General features: G+C 41.9%; 2 protein-coding genes across 2 annotated transcripts in view; one reads left to right on the forward strand and one right to left on the reverse strand.

Moving 5' to 3' along the window:
- The window catches only part of LOC119121608, a 408,423-nt gene that overhangs the window by 31,125 nt on the left and 354,651 nt on the right, over positions 1–22,647 (reverse strand). The gene's annotated exons all lie outside the window — the stretch shown is intronic.
- sdk1b (sidekick cell adhesion molecule 1b) overlaps positions 182–22,647 on the forward strand; it is a 140,154-nt gene continuing 117,688 nt past the window's right edge. Inside the window, exon 1 of the mRNA XM_037262328.1 lies at positions 182–1,871. Coding sequence (XP_037118223.1) covers positions 1,721–1,871 — 151 coding nt within the window. The 5' untranslated portion in view covers positions 182–1,720. The remainder of the gene's footprint in view (positions 1,872–22,647) is intronic.

Below are 22,647 nucleotides of genomic sequence, written 5' to 3' on the forward strand. Positions count from 1 at the left end.
TTCTAAATTGAGAAAACACGTGTCTAACCTTTAGGACAATGTAGTATTGCTCAAAATGTTCGTTTACATTCCTTTACATTCCGTTTTCGCGTTAGCACGATCGCGAATTAACATCTTTCCGCTAACTCGTTAGCCTGCCCAGTACTTCTTTTTGGTGACGGTACTTCGCGGATTTCACTTATCGCGGGTGTTTTTGGAACCAATTCTCCGCGCTAAACGAGGGATTACTGTAGTTGGAAAGCCTTACCCATTTTTAAAACCCTAAATTGAAAACCCAACCCTAATTTAAACCCCCAATTGAATCAGGATTTCGGATTCATACTTTGAATCAAATCCTACTTCGATTGTGCAAGTGTACTTAATAGTAAATGTTGAATAAAACTCCCCCCCCCTCTTGTTTGGTTGCTTCCCACCCCTTCATTCGGCCTGTCCAATAGGAACACCGGAGTCTTCGGCATGGGCCAATCAGCGACGAGGGATGCTATAGAATGGAAGTTTTTGAGTTTGTGATAGATGGAGTGTAAAGAGAGTCGGCGTGAGACGGACTGGACTTGAAATGCGCAAATGGATGGGAAAAGTACACCGGCAGAGTCAAATGTCTTCATTTTGTTTTCTCTAATCAGGCTGGAATGCTTGTAAAAAGTCGGAAATAAGGAAATCTTTCTCTCTCGCTCTCTCTCTCCACCCCCCAAGTGTGCGTCGAGGAGCTTGGCAGGTGTTCGCTCGCGAGGGAGCTGCTCGCTTCACTCAGTCTGCGCCCTGAGCTTCAACAGGGTGCCAGCGGGGCTGCGAAAGGAACCGCCAACTTTGAGGACCACAACCCCCGATAAGAGTTGACGGAACCCCGGAAGATATTTACTACTGGCGGGTAAGCAACGGAGTACCGCGAATGGACTGGCTGGTCCCGGGTAAGACGTCGGTGGCGGCGGCAAAAGGGCAACCGTGACGCAGTGGAAGAGCACGGATACCCAGTGGTCCTTCCTCCGTTTCACAACCAACTTTTTGCCGCGTTGCTATAAACTCTTTCCCGTGTCCTAAAAGATTAAAGCACCAGACTGTGAACTAAAGAGCACAAACAAGGTATTTAATCGTTCTCTTCTGGTTTTACGCTAACCTGTTGTGCCACCGGCGGTGCCCGCCGCATTTACCCGAGGAAGGCGACCCATCAGCGGGGAGAGTAAAGCGTCTCGCTACCACCAGCTGCTCACTAACTAGGAGTGTAGTTGGGAGTACTAACTAAGCGGTTTAGTAAGACTGGTCCACATATTTCCACACTTGGAGTATTTGAACTCATCGAATCAATTACGGAATTGATCCCCGGAGAGCGGCTTAATTTGGGCAGAATTTACGTGATCGCTGCTGGTTTTCACAGCAAATCTCGGACAAAGTGGGATTGGAGATCGATAGTGGAGAGTAAGCCGATAAGTCAAAAAAAAAAAAAAAAAAAAATCCCCCCTAACACTCAAATGTAATAATTCAGCACGCAGATCAGCCATGTACACCGGCCGGGCGATGGAAGACGCGGACTCCGCCACAGCACGTCCACATCGCCGGGTGTTCTAGCCGTGAAGTCTCCCTGGCTCCGCTCCTTCCACCCCAAGCTGACTTTTGAACGCCAAGACCGACTGAAGTCATCAGCCGTGAGCCGCATCAGAACTTTGGGATCTGGGAATTGGGACTTACCTTCCCGGGAGTGAACAGTGTTGCCTGAGGCTCCCCTATGTTGGGATTTTGCCGGTTCGGAAGCCTTCCGGAGGTCATGGAGGGATTCTCTCTCGGCAGTGTGAGGATGATGCTGAGAAGCCGGCAGGCTCCTGTCTTGCTCCTGCTGCTCCTACTCGGATGCAACTACCACATGTTGCACGGCCAAGGTAAAAAACAAAAATGCATTTATGACATTAATACTGCAAATCACCTGTTTATTTAACATTATACAGCCACAAAAGCGGCAAGTGGGGTAAAGTAAAAAAGAGGTAATAGACATGGTTGCTATTTGCTTTTTTCTTTGCCCCATGTTGCACTTTGCTAAATTAAATCAAGCCTTGTTTGTGAGCATTATGTGATGCAGATTGATGTCTGCAGGATTATGGTATTGTGTGTCTGCTTGGGGGAGAGTGTTAACCTTTGCAAGCATTGATAATTCCCCCTTTTCAGTCAATGACCTGCTTAACTGAGGCCCCTGATTTGACACTATAGCTACACAAATACAGGTCACACGTTCAAACATTCGGGTCACTTCGGTTCATCATTTCAGACACTTGCATGACTATATGGGTGATTGTTAAATCCAGCAAAGAGAAATGGGAGAATTATAAGATGGAAGTGCGTTGTGGTAATGGTGCGATTCGATGCTTGGATGTGTTCAAGTGTGTTCTGCTGTTCAGACAGGAGGGTAAGTGTGTGTGTGTGTGTGTGTGTGTGTGTGTGTGTGTGTGTGTGTGTGTGTGTGTGTGTGTGTGTGTGTGTGTGTGTGTGTGTGTGTGTGTGTGTGTGTGTGTGTGTGTGTGTGTGTGTGTGTGTGTGTGTGTGTGTGTGTGTGTGTGTGTGTGTGTGTGTGTGTGTGTGTGTGTGTGTGTGTGTGTGTGTGTGTGTGTGTGTGTGTGTGTGTGTGTGTGTGTGTGTGTGTGTGTGTGTGTGTGTGTGTGGTGGTGGTGGGGGGCTTAGGGTTAGGGGGGGGGGGGATCAGACCAGGCAAAACAAAGACGCAAAGAAAAAGGTCAGGCCGGTGTCAGCACACAAATGTTCTCTGGGTCACAGATGGTGCGTGGTGGGCGAAGGCTGAGACGTGGGGTTATGAGGAGGAGGGAGTTGGAGGAATGTGTGTGAGGTGTCGGGCGGAGTGGGGTGGTGCTGGTGCTGGTGGTGGGGGATCTATTTGTGAACGCTTTGAGAATTGGAAAGTGTCAGTGTGAAAGAAACAACACAAGGCTGTCGAAGAGGGTGTAGGGGGCTGGTCACGGGTCTGCTATCGGCCGAATAGGGAGGACAGCTCTGCGGCGCGCCAGCAGTTTAATCGATGACGGCGGTATGACAACACCTCTGTGTACCTTTTCTTTCAGTCGGCACGCTGCCTATCTTCACCCCTTGGTCCTAGGTGTCAAGGGGGAGGAGGCGGAGGTGCGGCATGGCTGCAGAGTCAGCTCCCACTCCCCATTCCCTCCTCCTCGTTGCGATGTCACCGTCTCAGCAGCAGCATCAGCACCCGAGTTCCCCCACAGACCTTAATTGATGTGTCTCTAAACCATGCAGTTTCCCCCGAGGGGGTAACAAGTAAACCCTGACTGAATCCGCCGTGTGTCCAAGTGGTACTTTTCTATTCATTCCACTGTAGCATGGAAGAAGGCAGACAATTCAGCCAACTCATCAACCAGTCATGTGTGTCACTGTAATCAGCTCACTCCCCAAAGAAGCGTCATAAAAGATACGGTTGGATAATTTGGGTCCCTTTACAATGCGAAGGCAGTAAAATGTGTACTGAACTGACTAGAACTGTTTGGTGGCTTTAGTGTTTTTTTTTTTTTTTTTGTTTTTTAATGTGGGACAAGGGGAAAAAAAACATGTAGTACCAGGACTAACCTGTGAGAGGCAGCATCCTGCCACTAGGCATATGAAGAATGTGTAGCAGTGGTAGAAGAAGCAGAAGGAACTAAGCTAACCGTTAGCTTATTTGGTCAGTTTCCTCGTCAACGGTATTATATCAGAAACTCTCAACACAACCTATTTGTGTCATGTAAAAACGTGTTATTGGGAGGTTTCACATCACGATCAATTAAAATGAATTAAATTCCTATTTAGGGCCCTACTTAGCATGTTTGTGATAGGGAATGATCGTCTTGCTGAGTTGACATACAGCATCATAAGGCCAAGCCAATGCTTTAAAACTTTTTCTTTAAGGTGTTCCGAGCCTTCTATCACCAACATTTATTGGGACGTTTTATTTTAGGTGGAGATGGATGAAAATCACGAGCATAGGTTGATCCTACTGATCTCGCCATCTTTCTCTCCCCATGGTCAATCGATGCCCACACCCTCGTAAATGCAAGGCTTTTATACGAGCCAACCCTCGTCTCGGGGAGCACATTTAAATAAGCTCATCGATCTTTCATTTTAGAGTTTAAGTGACGGCAGCATTTTACTGTCTCTACCCCCCCTCCGCCTCTCATCTGTTCACCTCGTCGCTCTCCTTCCCTTTATTCATAACTTATCCCGCCGCTTTCTGAGCGCCCCCGTGTCATTGAGTGGGTTCAGCCCCACAGCCGTTGGACTGATCTACCTTTCCAGCACGGATACTCGACAGAGCCTCAGTCGGTACTTTACATTCAGCTTGGAAGTCTAACATTAAGTTTAATTGATAATCTTCATCATATTCTCGATGGGAAAAATGAGAGGACTTGGACTTTTCGGTCAACTGACAACACCCTCGTTCTAATTTGCTAGCATTCTTATGAGCCCTGACAAAGTTCCATGTAAAATTAGTCCGATGCCAAAAGTCAACCGAAGCTAACATAACAGTGACGCGGATCATTTGGTTTCGAACAGCTGTCCTGGTCACTGCGTAATAATAATAATAATGAGTTTATAAGTAGACAAATTCTAATGAAAAAATACGGCTGCTCGTTGTTAATATTGCCTAACCTTGGCCAAGGTAACTGCGGCGGGTGGTCCAGATTCTTAATTTAATATTCGAAAAGATTCAGAACTACTATCACAAATTTAGAATCCAAACTACGCATTTCCCGCTTGGTATCTAACACTGTTTTCCAACCTTCGCGTGGTACCGACGTCTACCGCGACACATGGTGGTATCAGTCATAATAATTGTAATTATAATTAGACACCTATGTCACACCAGCTGTTGTTTTTCACCAGTGGGGGAAAAGAATTATGAGGTGTGGCGTTTGTTTATTTTGGCGATACATCGGGGTATGACTTCAGGGGAATATGACATTATTTTATTTTTTGGACTATAAGGCGCACTCTCGATGAACAGGCATAATATCTTAGTATAAGGCGCACTAAGGGTCACACACACCGACTCACTGACTGACTCGCGCACACGTACTCGCACTCATCAGCGTCAAACTATTAAATCAAATGTGAAGTTTTTACTTAAGCGTGTTGTAATGAGAATAAGGATAAATTACAGACTTCATCAAATTCATTAGACTGCATGGCCCACCTCCTGTTGCTTTTCTACCTTTTCACCTCTCTAGTTAAATTTGAATTATTTTGGGACTTTAGCAAGAGGGAGTGACTGCCCCGCTCGACATAGACTCGCTTATTTCTTATCTGTCGGGAAAAACAAATCACCAAGCCTTCTTCTAAAACAAAACCAACATCTTAAATGTTGGCAGAACTGGCGAGGTTTTGTGAGGTAGCAGGTGGCGCTATAACCCCGAACTGCCAATTTAGCCTTGGAAAGGTGACTAGATCTTAGGGCAAACAACACAATGACATCATATATTGATGTTGAAACGTGCGAATACTTTCAATTCACGATACCCGGCAGATCGGGACCCTCAAAGAAAATCTTCCAGAAATACTGTTGTGGACTTATAGGAAGCGTAGATGAATTAATTTGATTTTCAAGAGCAACATCCTGCTGCTCCTCTCAAAATTTGATTGTTTTTCGTGGCTTTTGTCGAACATGACGGTTTGATTCAAGGACCTCGCCTTTGTCTTTCTCTGTGTCAACAATAGTGCAGAGGAAGTATTTGAATTCTGTGCAGAAAGGCTTTCTTTCCAAATGGTACTTGGTTGATACACAAACACCGATCATTTGATGTTCATTTTTTGGTATTCACCTGAACGTAGCAGCAAACTTTCTTTCTTAATAATCGAATCTTTATTAACCAGCAGCTAGCTTGAATCTTTTCATTCACCATTTCACTTCTGGCAGCCTTGACTTCCATCGAGCTATTCTTGTTATTTCACAATGTTGAGTTGACCTTCTCTTGAAATGTTTAATTCACTATTTGGATTAAAACTGCAATTAAACTTGTGGACATGGACAGATTTCTTTCCACTCTTGGGCTGGGAATTGGAATAGTAACTCATGATATGATATCCAATTAATCGATGATTAATCGAGTATCCATTTATTTATTTATTTATGGAGGCTTCTGTTGTTGCTCATTTTGAATGTTGCCTTGGCAAAATGACTCGCCGGTCCCTGGATAATATAAGTGAGGTTGCGATGACATCAAAACAAGCGTTCCATTTGCCCGATTGTGTATTCAGTGTATTGGAGCATCGTGATTTGCTTGTTCAGTACACAAGCTGCACCCTTCTGCAGGTGCGTGTTCCCACTACGATACGTTTGATCCGCCACAGGTGCTCGAGAGGCGGGCTGGCTTCACTTTCACACACGTGTGTGTGTGTGTGTGTCTATCACTTCTATAAGCTCCAAGCGAGGAAAAAAAAAAGATCCTTTTTGATGTCACCTAGGAATAAGCAGGAATCGCTCCATGTGTGTCTGGCCAGTTTTATTTTTTTATTTTTTATAAACCTATTCCTTTGATCTAGATGGGAGGAGGGCTTCACCATGGCAGGTGGCTCCAGACTTGGCATGCAACAGACGTGTGTGTGTCCGTGGCCAGATTACAGCAAAAGTGCCTGTGTTTGTCAAGAAACTCTTTCATGTTATCAAATGTTTGCGAATTATTTTCCATGTGAGCTATCATTTGTTGCTGGGAGTGGGAACGGATAAATACAGAAACCAAAAAAACGGATTTGTACTGGCATTTTTAAATGTCAGAATTGTTCAGGTCGGAAATGACCAATTTCAGCTACGTAAAATTCACGATCATTTAGAGCAGTGGTTCTTAACCGGGGGTGCGAGAATGCTTCCTAGGGGGTGCGAGGTTACCCTGGGGGAAATTTACAATTTTTCGGGGATAATGGTCGGGTAACTGAAAAAAGTGAAAAATTCTGGAAATCAAGAAGTCATTGTGTTAATTGGCATTAGGGATAATGCTAATTAAGCCCTATAGCTGTAAAGTAAACCAATTATAATAATTATTTAGGGTTAGGGGTGCGAGAACTGGTTGGTGAATTGAATGGGGTGCGAACAAGGAAAAAGGTTAAGAACCACTGATTTAGTGACGAAGGTTTTTGCAAATGTTTTTTTTTCCCACCGAGGTTCAGTCCAAATTGCAAAAGGTCGGCAGCCTTGAATGGTTTTAATGGCAGGTTGAAAGCGCCGGTTTACAACAACGTCATGAAGACCAAGACACTCACCCGAAAAGTCAGGAATTTTTTTTAGAGACGTTTAAAGTAGGGTTAGTAGAAAAAGATTTCTCAAACTTTGAGCTTTGATCTCAGGGAGCACCATTCTATCCATCATCTTGAAAAGTGCAGCAAAACCTTCAATCTACCAAGACATGGCCTTCCACCTAACCTGACAGAGTGAAAGCACTGATCAGCGAAGCAGCCTGGAGGTCCATGGTCACTCTGGCTGAGCTGCAGAAATCCACCGCTCAGGTGTCCTTAGGATAACTCGATGCTTTTCTTCAGAAGATCCAAATTGGTCAGAGTAGATGGAGCAGTTAGAGAACCAACTTTGCCGCCGTATCACATCAACAGAGGAATCCAAAACTGCTAACGACCTCTCAAATGTATTCAATCAGTGAAGCTTAGCACCAGACCTTCAGGTAAAAGATCTAATCTCCCTTGAATTCAATCCACCAAGGCTCAGACAGGCTAATATCATGAAGAGTGAACTTTTTTTTTTGGTGACATGCTTCTGTTCCCGTGAGGCCTGGAATACTTGATGTGCCTCAAGCCTCCAGTCTGAGAGAATCAATGAGCACAAGACTGGAATACTCAGGTGGGAACCAATCAAGTTGGTGGCACCTGGAAGGAATGAATAGGAGGCACAGAAGGAAAAAAGAAAACCAGTCTCAAGTAAGAAGCGCCTTTGTCGCATTGTCGAGGAAACTTCTTGGCTGATGGACAGTTCTGTGCTAAAATTCCGGTGCCCGTAATACTTTTCTATGAAAATGCCTCCGAGGGGAATATAAGAGCTTTTATGCCGGTCACATATGGAAAGGTGCACATTGACATGATCAAACTATAAAGACCGAGCCGAGGTTGTGGTGATATTTACTATTTTATGACTTCGTTTTGTAAGGATAACCACTTGAGTTTGCGCAAAAATTGATCTGGTTCATTGCAGATTTCAATGAAAGGGATACTTTTGACTGACGTGTTTATTTGATGATAATCAGAGGAAGGGATAAGATGAGAAAACATGCATCAAAATGCTCATCAAATGGGTGGGCGAAGAAAATTGAAAGAGTGGATTGGGGTGTCCGAATTTTGGCTCACTAAAGACGGATGGAGGCGAAAGCACAGCATAAAAAGAGAAGGGAGCCAGTTGGAGATTTGTCGTCCTGACAGATGAAGAGAATTCCTCAAAGAAAGAGAAACTAGTTTGTTGCTTAATGGACTCGCTTCATCTCCTCCCCAATCCCCTTCGTTTAATTCCTCTCCAGCTGCTATTTTCATCCAATCATTGAATATTATGTTGCTCTTCTGCTTCTTCCAGTTTGTGAAGCCTTACAAATGCAGACTCTTCTCTCCCGTTTTACCATCAAGTAAATGTCCTTTCTTTCTTCACAGATTTACTGTGTTTCCTTTTGTGTGGGAGGAGAAAAGCAAACAAATGAAAGCATTCGCGTGGAGAGAAAGGAGAAATTAATTATCCCATTTGCTCGTTTGTGCAAACTCTCTTCTGTGGGCACCATGCAGCAGCAGCAGCAGCAGCAGCAGCAGCAGGCTGCTTCAGTGTTTGCACAAAGACGCGGACGCCGACCCTCATATGCTTCGTCATCTTGTGCTCTATTCTGACCTACTGCCTTTCGCCTCTGTTGGCTTTGTGCTTGCGTTTGACTCAGCAGAATGTCCTTGCCACTGCTTTTTCAACCTGCCATTAGATTAGCCTCTTGGATGAGCTGCAGCTTTTTAGTCTTGAAATGCTTTGTGTGTGTGTGTGTGTGTGTGTGTTTGTGTGTGTTATTTTGTCCACTCGAGGTTACCCGCCTCACTTTCAACTGTAGTATCTGTGACTTTGGGTGTGTATAGTTTTCAAAAGCGGGTACTGGACTGGTGGGTGACATAAACATTAGCAAATGATAGCTAAACATTTGCCCCGTGTGAAGTGACAGGACTTTAGCCATATTCACTTATCTTATTTAAACGTATCAGAGTATAACATACACAGATTTGTTGACGTAGCATATCAACACTCGGAAAAAGGTAACACTTTTAGGTTGAATCATTTATTATAACCTCTAAGATCTCTGGTCCCATTTTAAATCCATTCATATTGCTACTAGCCTCATCCAAGCTAGCGCTAAGTGCCCTGGTTCCATTTTAAATCCTTTGATACAGCTACTAGCCTCATCCTAGCTAACGCTAAGATAGAGCGCATTCTAGCTAGCACTAAGTGCCCTGGCCCCATTTTAAATCTTTTGATATTGCTACTAGCCTCATCCCAGCTAACGCTAAGCTAGTGCGCGGGATATGGAACCAACGTATCACTGTATTTTTTTCGCTGACTTTTGTTCAACTTTTAAGGTTACACTGTGCATGTGAATAGTTTAGCATCATTTGATCTATTCCATATATTTATTCCGTCATTAGAGTCGCACATTTTTGTATTTTCAGCACAGAGAAGAGCCACCTGCCTACACTTGTGAAAGGCCAATTTGTAACAGTTGTTGCTAAATATGTGTTGCACGCTTCAGAAAAGGTCCTATTCGCTGCGCCGTGCTATATGATTGCCATCGTGACCGCAGCCTCTAATTGTCCAGTGAAATAATACGATTTCCTCTCAAAGGCAAACTTAGGCGGGCGGGCTTGGTTCCAACAATCTGCCGCTCCACCATTCAGACGTCCTGGTGCCACGCAAGCGAGCCTTTAATGGCTTTTGTGTTTGCGCGTGTTGCATTCGAAGCTCTGTATTTTCTGCTCCGTATACTTCTTTGCCAAATTGACTTGATTAGTGCTTGCACACTCACTTTGTCTTCTTCAGTGGCTTATTAGGATGTCACACACATCAAGGTGTGTGTGTGTGTGTTTACCTTGTGTACCGGAGCATTTTAGCCCATTATGTCGGCGGGTAATTGCTTTGTGCATGTGTATTTGATTTGGCTTTTAAAGCACATCTTTTCAAAGAAATTATTTTATTTTTTTTGACAAAGTGAGCGTATCCGTCATCCAAACCTCCCTTCTTTCCTTTTTCTTCTTCACTCTTACATGATGGTAGCTCTGCCCAATGCTTTTCTAAATCGAATTAGTTTGAGTCATGGATGTATATGGATGCTCGTGTAATGGCACAGCTGGGCCTTTCTCATTTTGCTCCCGTGCGTGGACTTGTGGTCGTTTCCGCATTTTAAGGAGCTTTTCAGATCCCCTTTCATTTTACTTCTTAGTCTGAACACACTCTCTTTTTCCATGCCGTCACCCTCACCTCCCCCATCGCGGTGTCGCGTAACTGCGCACAAACTTTTTCCTTTTTTATTCCGGCAACTGGCCTCTTGCCCCCCCCCCCCCCCCCCCCGCCCCAGACACACACTGCTGTCCCCATTTCCTTCCCTTCTTTCTTACATTCTGACATCCCTCCGGCTCCATACAAGGGGATCCATTCCAGAGGGGGCATCCATTAACTGACCCCTTTGGCACCAGCTGTCGTTCGGAGTCTCCATGACTTGGTACTCCTTTTAACCGTGCGTGCGAGAACAAATGAGTCAGAGCGGAGGGGCGCTCGGTGAATGTGGTCGGTAACCCGATCCGGGACCAAGTGCGGTTAAAAGCATTAGTTTATAACAACTGCCAGGCCTGCCAGCATTTGCGGATAGAATCGAAGAACAAATGGGGTGTGGTACCTCACATCAGTGTGTGAAGGCAGGGGGGGGGGGTGTTGGGGGACATTGTTGAGCAGTCAGTGATTATGGGGACCTAGAGTTGTTAATTTGTGTAATCAGTGTATAATTGGCATGGAGGAAAACACATTAATCAGACCAGAATAAGTCTCCGGTCGTCATGTAGTTATTCATTAGTCCGCCTCATTCAGACAATCTTAGGCGTTCCAGGGATTGCAAATACCGGGTGAGCAAATCACATGTTTCACTAGCTACTTATACATAAAGTCCGTTGCATAATTGCATCGTGAGACCCTTATCTGCGTTTGGGTTGGTACGGCACTTCTTTAGTCGGCAACAATAAAACCGAAAAAAAGAATAAACAAAATGGGCAAATCACATGTGTGAGTCGAGTTGGGTTGTTGGGTAAATAATCGGACATGATTCTCTGCGATATTAAATCTGTAAATGTGAAAACGTCGCTGATATGTCCTGAGGGCGTGGCCACCATCCATCTGAATAATCATTTCTCATTTTCTCATGTTCCAAATCGTGCCTCATACTGCTTTTCCTTTCCATATAAGGAAGTGCATGTTTTATAGACTTAAATGGGGATTGAATTAGTCTGGGACACATTAATTAGGTCCATAAATGTCTGCGTGCAGCACTTTCAGCAGATCTTTTAATGCTTTCTGTACAATCATCAAATAAAGTTGTTGCCGTCGGTGTTCTCTGGGGATGCCTGATATCTGCAGAACAAAATGAGCATCAATCAACTATGCAGATGTTTTTTTTTTTTTCCCCCCCACTAATATTTTATTAGTCCCAAATGATGCTGAAGCTTCATGTTTCTTTTGCAATTCACCCAAAGTACGACCATGACACTGTCAAATTGAAATGCTGACTTTATTTTCAAGCAATTAACCGTGTTAAATGTAATTCTAAAATATTTGTAGCTGGACTTAGAAAAGTCTGAGAGGCTTTGTAGCACAGAGCTGTAATTTCTCAAAGCACGAAGAAAGCCTAAACCTCAGCTAATCTCACAGAGTCCATAATGCGCTTGCAGTCCTCCAATCAATGACGAAACGGTTAAGCAAATCCATACACAAACAAACACATTATTTTAAGAGTGGCGTTCTTATAGGCGGTACATTGGTCAGTGTCTGATTTTTTTTTTTTTTTTTTGGTGGCGTAACAACCATTTAAACATCAAAACAGTCCTCGCCGTTCACATTCGTCTGATCTTGTTTTGGCCTCCCAAGTCAGCAGGACGCCAAACATTACAACATCTCTCAGCGGGTAAGAGTAGCCACAACATGCTAAACTACAAATTACACAGTAGAGCAACATAAAAAAAAAAAAGATTCTCAGATTCAAGGCCATAAAGCTTTTGTAAATTGGCCACTTTGAGACGCCACCAGTTGATTGAGGATGTACTCTCAAAACAGTTGTAACATGTATGCCGCATTTCTTTAGATATTGAAGTTTGTCAAGTGAAAATTTCCATATTTTGATTGGAGCATTGCAGCCAAACACAAATTGGCATAGTGTCTTGTTTTCTTCAGACCAAACGATAGCTGCAGGCGTTTTGGGTTTGGAAAAGAAAAAAGGGCAGAAAAGAGGCTCACAATCCGTTTAAAAAAAAAAAAAAAAAAAGAAGGAATTACAGGTTGTCGACGCCAAATTGATGAGATTCAAGTCGATTTTGATTTGTTGCCAGTGGCACCAAGGATATTTATTCAGTGTAGTTGTATTTTTTTGTATTATTCCACACCGCAGGCAACAATGACTCCTGATCTCGGGCATCATCGGATGGTAGTCGGGCCTTCAAAATAAAAGCATGCTAGACGACCTCAAATGGCGTCACGCTCTAAGGCTCTTACGTCTGGTCTCGCTTGTAATGCACATTCAAGGGAACCAAGACGTTTCCCAATTCTCGTTCCCTTTCTGAGCTGCAGCTCGCTTCCTATGTGGTTTATTTCTTTTCCTGTTTTCGCTCTAATTGCTGTTTTCACACCACACTAAATTGCAGCAAGGATCGAGCAAGTTCAATTAAAACGGTGTAAAAAGTGCTCGTGCGAGTGTACTCATCCGTGTGTGTGTGTGTGCGTGTGTGTTTTAGTTTGCTTGTTAGGGCTACGCAAGAACCAAAGACCACTTTTTTTAATTACAGCTCTCCGATAATAAAGAGAGGAGAAAGGGCCGGGAGGGGCGGGTTAATCTCACAGTTCGTTTCACTCGCTGCATTTGGTTTTATACTTCCTTTTAAAGACATAAATCGCTGATCACCCGGTAAGACGATGAGAAGGCGAGAGACAGAAAAGGGTGTCGTATATTTTTTCTATTTTTTTTTTTTAAACTCAGAATAATCAGTCGGTATGCACAAATAAATTGTTTCTGTTTTGATATATTTTTTTGCATTACACTTAAAGTTTATTTTGCTACAACATCGGTCCCGGGGAGTATTTTGTATTAATATAAAAGTCAAGAAAAAAAATTGGTCCAAAACAAGTCTAGTCCAGACCATGATTGAATACCAAACAACGCCAATTAGGGCTGGCCAAGAATAATAAGTGAACTCACAATATAACTCAAATTCATGTTTAAACATATTTTAAGTATTAAAATATTGTCAGGAGAGCTTTTCTTCTGCAAAATTGTATTTTGTTTAATTTGAAATGTCTATTAATATTTACAGGTAAACATGTAGAAAAGAAGCCGCAAACAAGTTTGGAAACTCATGAATAAAATGTGTGTTATTTGGGGTACAAAAGGAATAAAACATGAAGAAACATTCCGGGGCATCTCATATTTAAATAGGGATGCAGTCATTTCTAGCGATTTCTACCCCACATTTAATAGATAGTTGAAGTCTTGTTCATTATGTACAGCAAACACACATTTTTTTCTGCAAAAATATTTGGATGATTTTCAAAGTGTTCAAAGTGCCCATTCCATTTTTATTTTTGTTCAAGCAGACTAAAATAATACCTGCCCCTCACAGCATTCTATATTTTTCTATTTGTATTATGCAAAATCAGTTTCAACGCTAAGTAGAGGCGAGTTGTGTTTTTAGTCTGTAACTTCTTGTTTGTATTGTATCGGAATGTTGCCTCTAAAGTCAATAAAGCTTTATGGTAGCGGCAGTTTGAGCCTAATAAATTAAAACGAGAACACCTTGGAAATCACCCAACTGCACCGAACAGATTGCGCTCCACTTTGGAGTTTGCGCTGAACTTTTTCTCCCCCCCCTCCTACATTGAGAGTGAAGCCAGAGGATAAAGAGTCAAGAGAGTTAAAAACAGGGCGGGAATGTTTTTTTTTTTGCGTCCCGTGTAGGCCGCGGGACTTATTAATAGATATGCAGTTATGACGTCGGGTTGCATTTTGATTGTTGTCGAGAGATTCTATTCTCAGGGTTGCAGAGTGTGTATGTGTGTGTGTGTGTGTGTGTGTCTTTGCACCTCAGTCGCAAACAAGAGTGTTAAAACCTCTCTGGACGTTTTGGCTCTGCCCCATCCGAGACGTTGATGCAAGACATTTACACCTAGATACTTCCAACCCGCCTACTCCCCCGAGTGGCCTGTTCTCTCCACCCATACTTCTGTTCTGTATATTTTCCCTCAGCATGCTTTCACTCGCCCCCCCCCACGCTTTTCTCGCAAATGTTTCCCCGCCCGTGGCATCCTCTCTCCTGACTTGAGGTGTGTCTAATCATTGTCTGCTGTAAACTGTTTAAATCTCCCCCTGGATGCTGTGGCGCTCCGTTTTTTTTTTTGTATTTGTAATTTATTAAGGAGGCCTCAGGTTTAATAAAGAAGCGCGATGGAGAAACAAGGACAGTCAAGGTAGAATAATAATAAATTTTAGGTTTCAAGAAAGTTTGCGGAAAAACTCAGCTTTTGGAAATATTCCATGGTGGTCACTTGCTCACCCCTCCCCTCTCTGCTTGCCGTACAGCCAGTATTAGCAAGTTTTGACTCTTTAAAACTGTCAAACCTGTAAACCATGCCCTTTCATAAATGGAGTCAAATTAAATCAAATGTGATTAAAGTAGACATGGACCAGTGTCACATTTAGTTTGACCTTTGATCTTTGACATCTCTTAATAACCCTTTGTGCTGTCTGCCATTGTCTGCTCGCCTCGTCAATAATGAGGTTATCCTCAGCATCAACACGCTCCATAATACTAATTAATATCTTCCTTTTTAAAAAAAACAAACAAAAAAACCTGATCTATTAATCTCTTTCACATTGCGTATGCCAGCGCTCCAAAAGCCTCGGGCAAGAAGATCATCTATGCTTAAATCTGCTCCGAGTTCAACTTTCCCGGATGAACTTTTCTTCTCCCCGTCGCGTCGTCTTCTTGTTTGCATTTGTATGCATTTATTCACACTTAATGTAGCAAACGCATTTTTCTTCTCTTCTTTCCTCTCTAGCAGTCTTTTGCCTCCTTCTCCTCCTCTCTCTCTCACTCTGACATATGGCAGTGTGCTATCCACAGCCGCAAGGCACTAATTTATTGAGCTAACGATCTACACCACCTCCATGAATATAGAACGGTCTCGTCTCTCCCTCTCGCTGCGTCTTTTGCACGCCTCACCTGTTGTTCGCCGCATGTAAATGAGTAACACACACATACACACGCATTTGTTTAATCTAATTAAGCAGGAACCTGTTTTCACAAGCAGGTTGTAAATACTGAGACTGTATTAGTGAAATGGAATTAGGCACGGCTCTTCACGCGCCTGTGTGCGCCTTAAATAACCAAAATTGTGTTCATCCATGTGTGCATGGATGTATTTTGGGGAAGATGCACGTGTCACTTAATCATTTCAGAGTTTATGAGTCTAAAATAAGAATGTATGAGCAGCAACTACGCCGGAGCATCATTGTGATTGGATTTAGGGTGGTCACTGTGGAATATTTTTAGAATTGATTATTAGATCAAATGATCGGATACAATTTTATTCGCATTAAAGTGTCTATTAAAATACATTTCCCCCGATTCCCGTTTATTAGCCAATTATTTTTTTAAATTTTTATTCTTTTTTTTAAAATTTGTTTTTAATATAATTATTTTAATTATTTTTGTTTGTTTTGTATTATTTTACAATTGAACAGTTAAGCAATATCACCCAAGTACCGTATTGAGATTTTTATCCTTTTTTTGAATTTATTTTTTATTATAATTATTTTTGTGTATTTGGGATAAGCGGTACAGATAATGAATGGATGGTATTATTTATTCTTTTTTAAAATTTAGTTTTTGATATAATTATTTTTATTTATATTTAGTATTTTTATATTTATTATTTTTATTTTTATATTATATCAATTTATTTTTTATTTTTTTGTCTATTTGGTATTATTTCATGGAAGAAAACAACAACAACAGTTAAGCAATATCACTTAAGTACCGTATTGAGATGTGGACTTAGTCACCTGACTTCCATTCCATCTCTGCTCCTCTACAACCTTTTTCAAGAGTGGCTACAGGATTAGCAGCGATCCTCAAAGGATGAAACAAGAGGTCAAAGCAAAGTTTTGGGGCCTAGTCACGAGGAGTTTGCTGACTCTTCTGGTTGCTATAGCGACCGAGCCCCCCCTCGGAGCAACTGCTCCGCGTGGGGGACATCCAACACTTGTTAGCGTCGCTTCATATCTCATCAAATTATAATAGACTGCAAGTTCCATTAGTGGCTTTATTCACCTGATCATTGATGAGACTCTGCGGGGAGCTCTTTAAGAGTTATTGGAGTCTGTTTTTGGATGAATGGGAGCAGGGCGAAGAAGCAAACAAAGTGTCTCCTTTCCGGCGAGTGTGCCTAAGTAGGCCATTGTAGCAGTTTAGTTTATGCCCGGCTCCTAAGAGACAGCTTAATAAATTGCTTTTTCTCCGGCATGAAATCAGCGGGGAGATATGTGATTGGGAAGACAATTTTTATTTTTTTGCGTGATGAGCGCGCAGGGTGGGAATTAGCTTGCCAAATGTGGGCGATTTTTATGTAGTGGCACGTTAATTTGCTGAGTCTAGAAGCCATGGTGACGGCTAAGTATGAGTTTTATTTCTTTCAAATCAAATTACGGGTATGCTCGCTTCACTCAACAAGAAGACAGAGGAGGACATTTGAGTAGCAAGTAAGCTAACCTAATGACGCAAATGCCTAGCATGATGGACTGTAAAAAGTCTCATCCTTTGGAATCCGATCAATCTTTTTGCTATTCTTCTACTTCATTTTTTGTTATTCTTGTGACTTGGCTTGTCCCAATGTACATTTATATTTTAAACAACCAGTTTATCTTCACATTTTTCCTTTACTATGTTTCATTTTGTGATTAACAATTATGTGGTTGGAACGGATAAATACTAGTTCAATTCATTTCAATAGGAACATTTGATTTGGAGTACATTACGTCACGGGTTTGGTCCTGGAATAGATTAAGCACATAAGTCAGGTACTGCTGCATTTCTATTTCCATAAGTTGTCACGGTAACATGTTTAACAGCTTCTGTTATTACCCCTCATGGTGTTGTTTAAGGCCGTGTCGTCGCTGCCTCGCGGCTGTAAATCTCTCACCTTCATGTTGATTCTGTTTTGGTCTGATTTTGTTCGCACAAGACAATCAAAGTGAGCGAGTGTGCATTTAACTTCACACAAATTGCTTATTCACCGAAATATTCATTGTGGAGTCATAGATTTTCACATGCTGTTGCCATATTGTCAGCCTTCAAACCACAGTGGGCAGGTGGACGAAAATAGTTTTTGTCAGATGCTGGATTGCATTTTAATATTTTGTTTACCCAGAGGGACAAATAATCTGGTTGGGAAGGAAGCTTGGAAGAGAGGAAGGGAAAAAGCAGTCAGGATAATATTTACAGTTGTCTGTTGCTCTAATTTGTTTGAGTTTCTTCATGTTTGCATGGCATTTTTAACTGCCTTTTTAATCTTTTTGTCTATTGACTGTGTTTTCGCCTTCAAATCCGACACGCTATTCGCCCCAAATAATTAGTATTCATTTATTCATTCATTTGATGACTAAGGAGCCCTGCACCGATTTGCCGAACCAGACATGCTTGCGTGTAGCATCTTGGCTTCAAGTTCTGAGCGTGAATTTACAAATACTTCCATGTTTGTTTTTCGTAATAAATACACAACATTTATTTACTAGCTAACTGGTAGAAATGGCCAATAAATAACACTGATCATTTATAACACTGGTTGAGTTAAACTTAAACTTCTTTTGACTCCTCATGGATGCCGTAGGGAGTTGTAGCACCGTGTGTGGCGGTCAGACACAGTAATAAATGCAGATCCATGCATGTATCCGCAGTTGTATTGATCGAGAGCTCTGTTAAGCCCGCTAAATGCTGATCAAAAAGCCCTCTGATACATTATGAGCCGATAAAGCCCTTTTCATCCCAGCGTATCCCCATCCCTTGACTGTCTCCATCATCCCTGTGGTTAATGCTGCAAATACAGGAAGCAAGACAATGAGGCATGTCAATGAAATGTGTTGATATACCAAATGACAACACAAAATATGAAGGCAAACATTTTGGGTTGGATATAAATCAAGGGGGGGGGGGGGATCCTCATGATCATGAAGCGTTCATTTCAATTTGTTGCTACTTCCCGGATGTTAAACTCACTCAAATCTGTTTGCAATGTTGGTTATCCCTGCCTGGAGAACGAATGAAATTACAGCGCCACACACGCACGCACACAAATACAGTAGACACACACTTATGCACCCTAACCTCTGGACAGGGTCCCATCCAAAGTATTAAAGGGTCTTAAGAGGCAGAAATCACTAATGACTTCCTTTATCTCCTAAACACAGCTTTAGACCTGATCACCCGGCCTCTGAACGCGCACTCACGCACACGCACACTCATACTAACAAACCCAAATTCCATTGCTGGATAATCTCCAAAAATTAAAGTATGGCAATGTTGACAAGCCAGAATGGAGTATGTGCTGTACTCCTCTATTATTATCATTATTATTATTATTAATAGTATTATTATTATTATGAATAGTATTTATTAATATTATTAATATTATTATGGATCTGTTTCCAAAGTTCACCTTTTCAATTTTCTTGGTCATGATTTAGGTTTGGGGTATGGTCGACACATGCATACTCATTTCTAGACTTATTGACTTACACAGGAAACAGCTTGTATTCCGTATTTAAAAGCTGGTTGTGCTCTTTGTTAGTGGAAGAGACAAACAAACATTACTGTGGTACAGAAAATCGATCAGCAACCGCATAAAAGCCATTTTTTGATTTTTTATTTAACTCGCCTCAGCTGCTTAGCCAGAGTACAATGCTGAAAAACTACAGTTCATAAGGGCATATTTTTTGATACTAGTTTCATTTATTTGCATCCATTCACCGGATGACAATGGCAACTAATATAAATGGTAAAATGACCGAAAATGGGCCATGGCTTTCATCTAAGAGGCTAAGGCCGGATTTGATTTAAACAAGTTGGAAGAGAGAAGTGAAAGGCAACTAGGAGGAGATTTTGCGGGATGAAGGAATAAAGACTGCTAAGCCTGGTTATCTTACCAGGTTTAAAAAGAAACACTTTAACCGAGTGACCGACCGGCTCTTAAATTTTTGAAAAAACTTCTTTTTCTTCCTGCGTCGTATGTACTCACCTGCATTGTCGATCCGAGATCTGGAATCAATCACCTATCAAATGAAAGCTCTTTTCTTGTTTTTTTGTTTACCTCCGCTATCATTATCTCCGAAGATGCTGATCGCGGAAGCAACAAAAGCACATCCAGGCTATTTCAGCTTTGAAGCTCTTTAAAAGCCTGAAAGCAACCAACTGACCTTGACTGATATATTTCAGTTTGTGTGCTCCTCAAAAGCCTGAAAGCAACCAACTGACCTTGACTGATATATTTCAGTTTGTGTGCTCCTCAAAAGCCTGAAAGCAAAAGGCTGACCTTGACTGATATATTTCAGTTTGCGCTTGTCATTTTGCAGGCAAGTAATCACTTGTTTAATGTCGGCACTTGACATCCTACTTTAGAGGTCTTCGAGGGATTCTGATATTTTTGGCATCGCTGATATGCCGAATATGGCTCAGAAACCGTGCGGACAATTTATTTATCCTATAACGTTATTTTATTTTTTTTAAATTCAAGCTATCCATCCAACCATCCATTTTCGCTTTGAGTTCAATCTATTACAAAATAATCTTTATTCGTGACAATTTAATTTGTGTATTAATCAATATCCAAGAAGTAGCTCTCAGTTTCAGAAAGACTAGCAAGTAGCAAGCTAACCCTGCCAGAGTACCACACAGAAGAGATTCAAGCCTCAGACTGGGTTGACGACAAGCTAACCGCTAACTGAGAGCGATCCGCTATCTAGTATCTATTTAAAATCCTTTCATGATACAAATACGGTTTACGGTTTCATAATTCGGAATGACAAATGGTATCAGAATAAATTGTGACATGGCACAAAGAGACGAGCTCAATTTCCGCCATACTTACTGAATGCGCTACAGTGTATTTACAAAAAACCGCCTACAGCAGCAGCAAAAGGTGTGACGCTCAAGTTAGGAAACCATCAAGTATCGACTGTATGACAAACGATCCTATGAGCGCCCCCGGGGGATCCTCCGCATATCTGACCGCTTATATTCCTCAGGGGAATATAAATGATAACAGTCCGTAACTTTGGTAGAATTACGGGCGAGAACATTGTGATTTATGGACTTCTTGCTGCCCAGTTGAGCTGCTAATGTTTCTCAATGAGGCATAGCTTCCTACTCAGCACTAAGGACCAAGTTGCACAGAAGATTGGACACAACACGCCATATCAGTCAAACACGCATAAATGACATCAATGAGTCTGAACATGCAACAAGATTAACATGTGAACGTTTCAGGAATTCCCATTAAGTACGTTCGTATTGGAAAATCAATGAAGTGGAACGCCCCGAATTTGAAAATTGGATTTACCGGGAAGTAGGGTCTCTAAAGCAGTTATTCATAACTGTGGGAGAAATGTTTCAAACAAAAAAAAAAAAAAAAACCATTTTCATACATAAACAACTGATTTCAAATGAATGTCACCTTTGGCAAGCGCCAATCGAGGTTCATTCTTCCAACAAAGGCTGTTCCTTTCCTTTTTGTATTGTCCTTGATTAATTCCTTCAAAAAGATCCTTGTGGATTTTTTTTTTTCTTTCCTGCCTCGGGTAACCGTTTATTTGGTGTGCACTGTGGGGGGAGACAAGTCAAGCCAGCCGTGATAATTGTTCATGCTATTTGTGATGCTAACTGTTAGGTCTAAATACCATCAGACATTAACCATACTGGAAGGAAGAGGAGGAAAAGAACCAGAACAGGTTTACTCGCGAGGAGAACGATAGAGAGCAAACTCAGTTACAATCTCCATCAATTCTGAGTTCTCACTTCACGTGCTCCTCTATTTTAATGTTTTGGTTGCCCTGGTTACAGAGGCGTTGCTACACTAAAGGGAGGGGAGATTGTGTCTGTAGCAACGCTGATTAGCTAAAGAATGTAGTGTGGTGTAAATTAGCACTTCATTGTCGGCCCGTGACCCCCGCAGAGTTTGTCCAGCTGTTCTTCTCCCATTGTTGACTGCCTCGTCCGCAAGTGAGATCAGATAACTTGAATTGCCGCTTTCCTGTGGAACAATGCAACTAAACCTTTGCTAGACTACTTAGTAAATTAACTCACAATGATAATAAGTAACTTGTCCTAAACACTTAAACAAACATTGAGTAAAAATGGGATAACTTGCATGCAACTACTTCAAACAAAGAAAACCAGTTCTGACCAACAACAATCTATGAACCAAACCTACAGTAAAAGAACGAAGTTCTTTGACCCAAATAAGAACACTTCACCTATGGAAATAAGCTCTGCTCATTGTTGGTGAAGGCCTCTTACTGGAACAAAACACACACATAACAAAAGGACATATGGCTGCCAGGGATCAGAAAAGACATCCCTGACACAAAGAGGAAAAACCTAGACAAAAGGAAAGTCATAAGATGTAAAGAGAAGGCCGCCAGGTGTGGCAGGCCATCGCTTTACGTAAATTATCCCAACACTAACACACCGCTAAGTTGCTGTGAAGGCCAACTTCAAAATGAAAGCTTACCAGATAATACGTTAATACCTTGACAGGCTTTTATAACATTTTATTATATTCTATTTCTATTAAATTAGACCTCGTCGTGGAAGCTGGTCTGAGTCTAGTTTTTATTTCCACTAACATCCACAGTATTTTAGCTAGCAACTAGCAACCTGATAATGCTACACATCTATCCCTACTAAAATGATTATTTTTCATTTCCTATGATAAAACGTTAAAATCAGATGTTTGGATAATATTTTAGTTTCAACGCTATTGCTTTTCCACTTGTTTGACCCGTCAGGTCAGACCACTAAATGTATTGGAGAAAGCTTTTAAAGTCAAAGACAAGGAGAAGACGGGAAAGGGTTTAGAGGAAAAGGAAAATAATCAAGTATATATCAGTGCATTTGTCGGAGGGACAACGTGGGGACTTAAGGCATCAAATGATCTGTCGGAGTTGATCCTGACCCATTAGGCTTTTTCTTCACGCACACACACACCTCTCTGTCCGTGCCCGGCAGCAACAGATGCCGGCACACACAAACGGCTTCCTTTGAATCTCCGTCTCTCCGCTTCCATTACTTACCCTCTCTATCTTTGTAGCTTCTCTCGCCGGCGAGATAAAATGCCAGTCATCCTTGGCT

Source organism: Syngnathus acus, chromosome 1 (assembly GCF_901709675.1).
Source record: "Syngnathus acus chromosome 1, fSynAcu1.2, whole genome shotgun sequence".
Classification (NCBI taxonomy): Eukaryota; Metazoa; Chordata; class Actinopteri; order Syngnathiformes; family Syngnathidae; genus Syngnathus; species Syngnathus acus.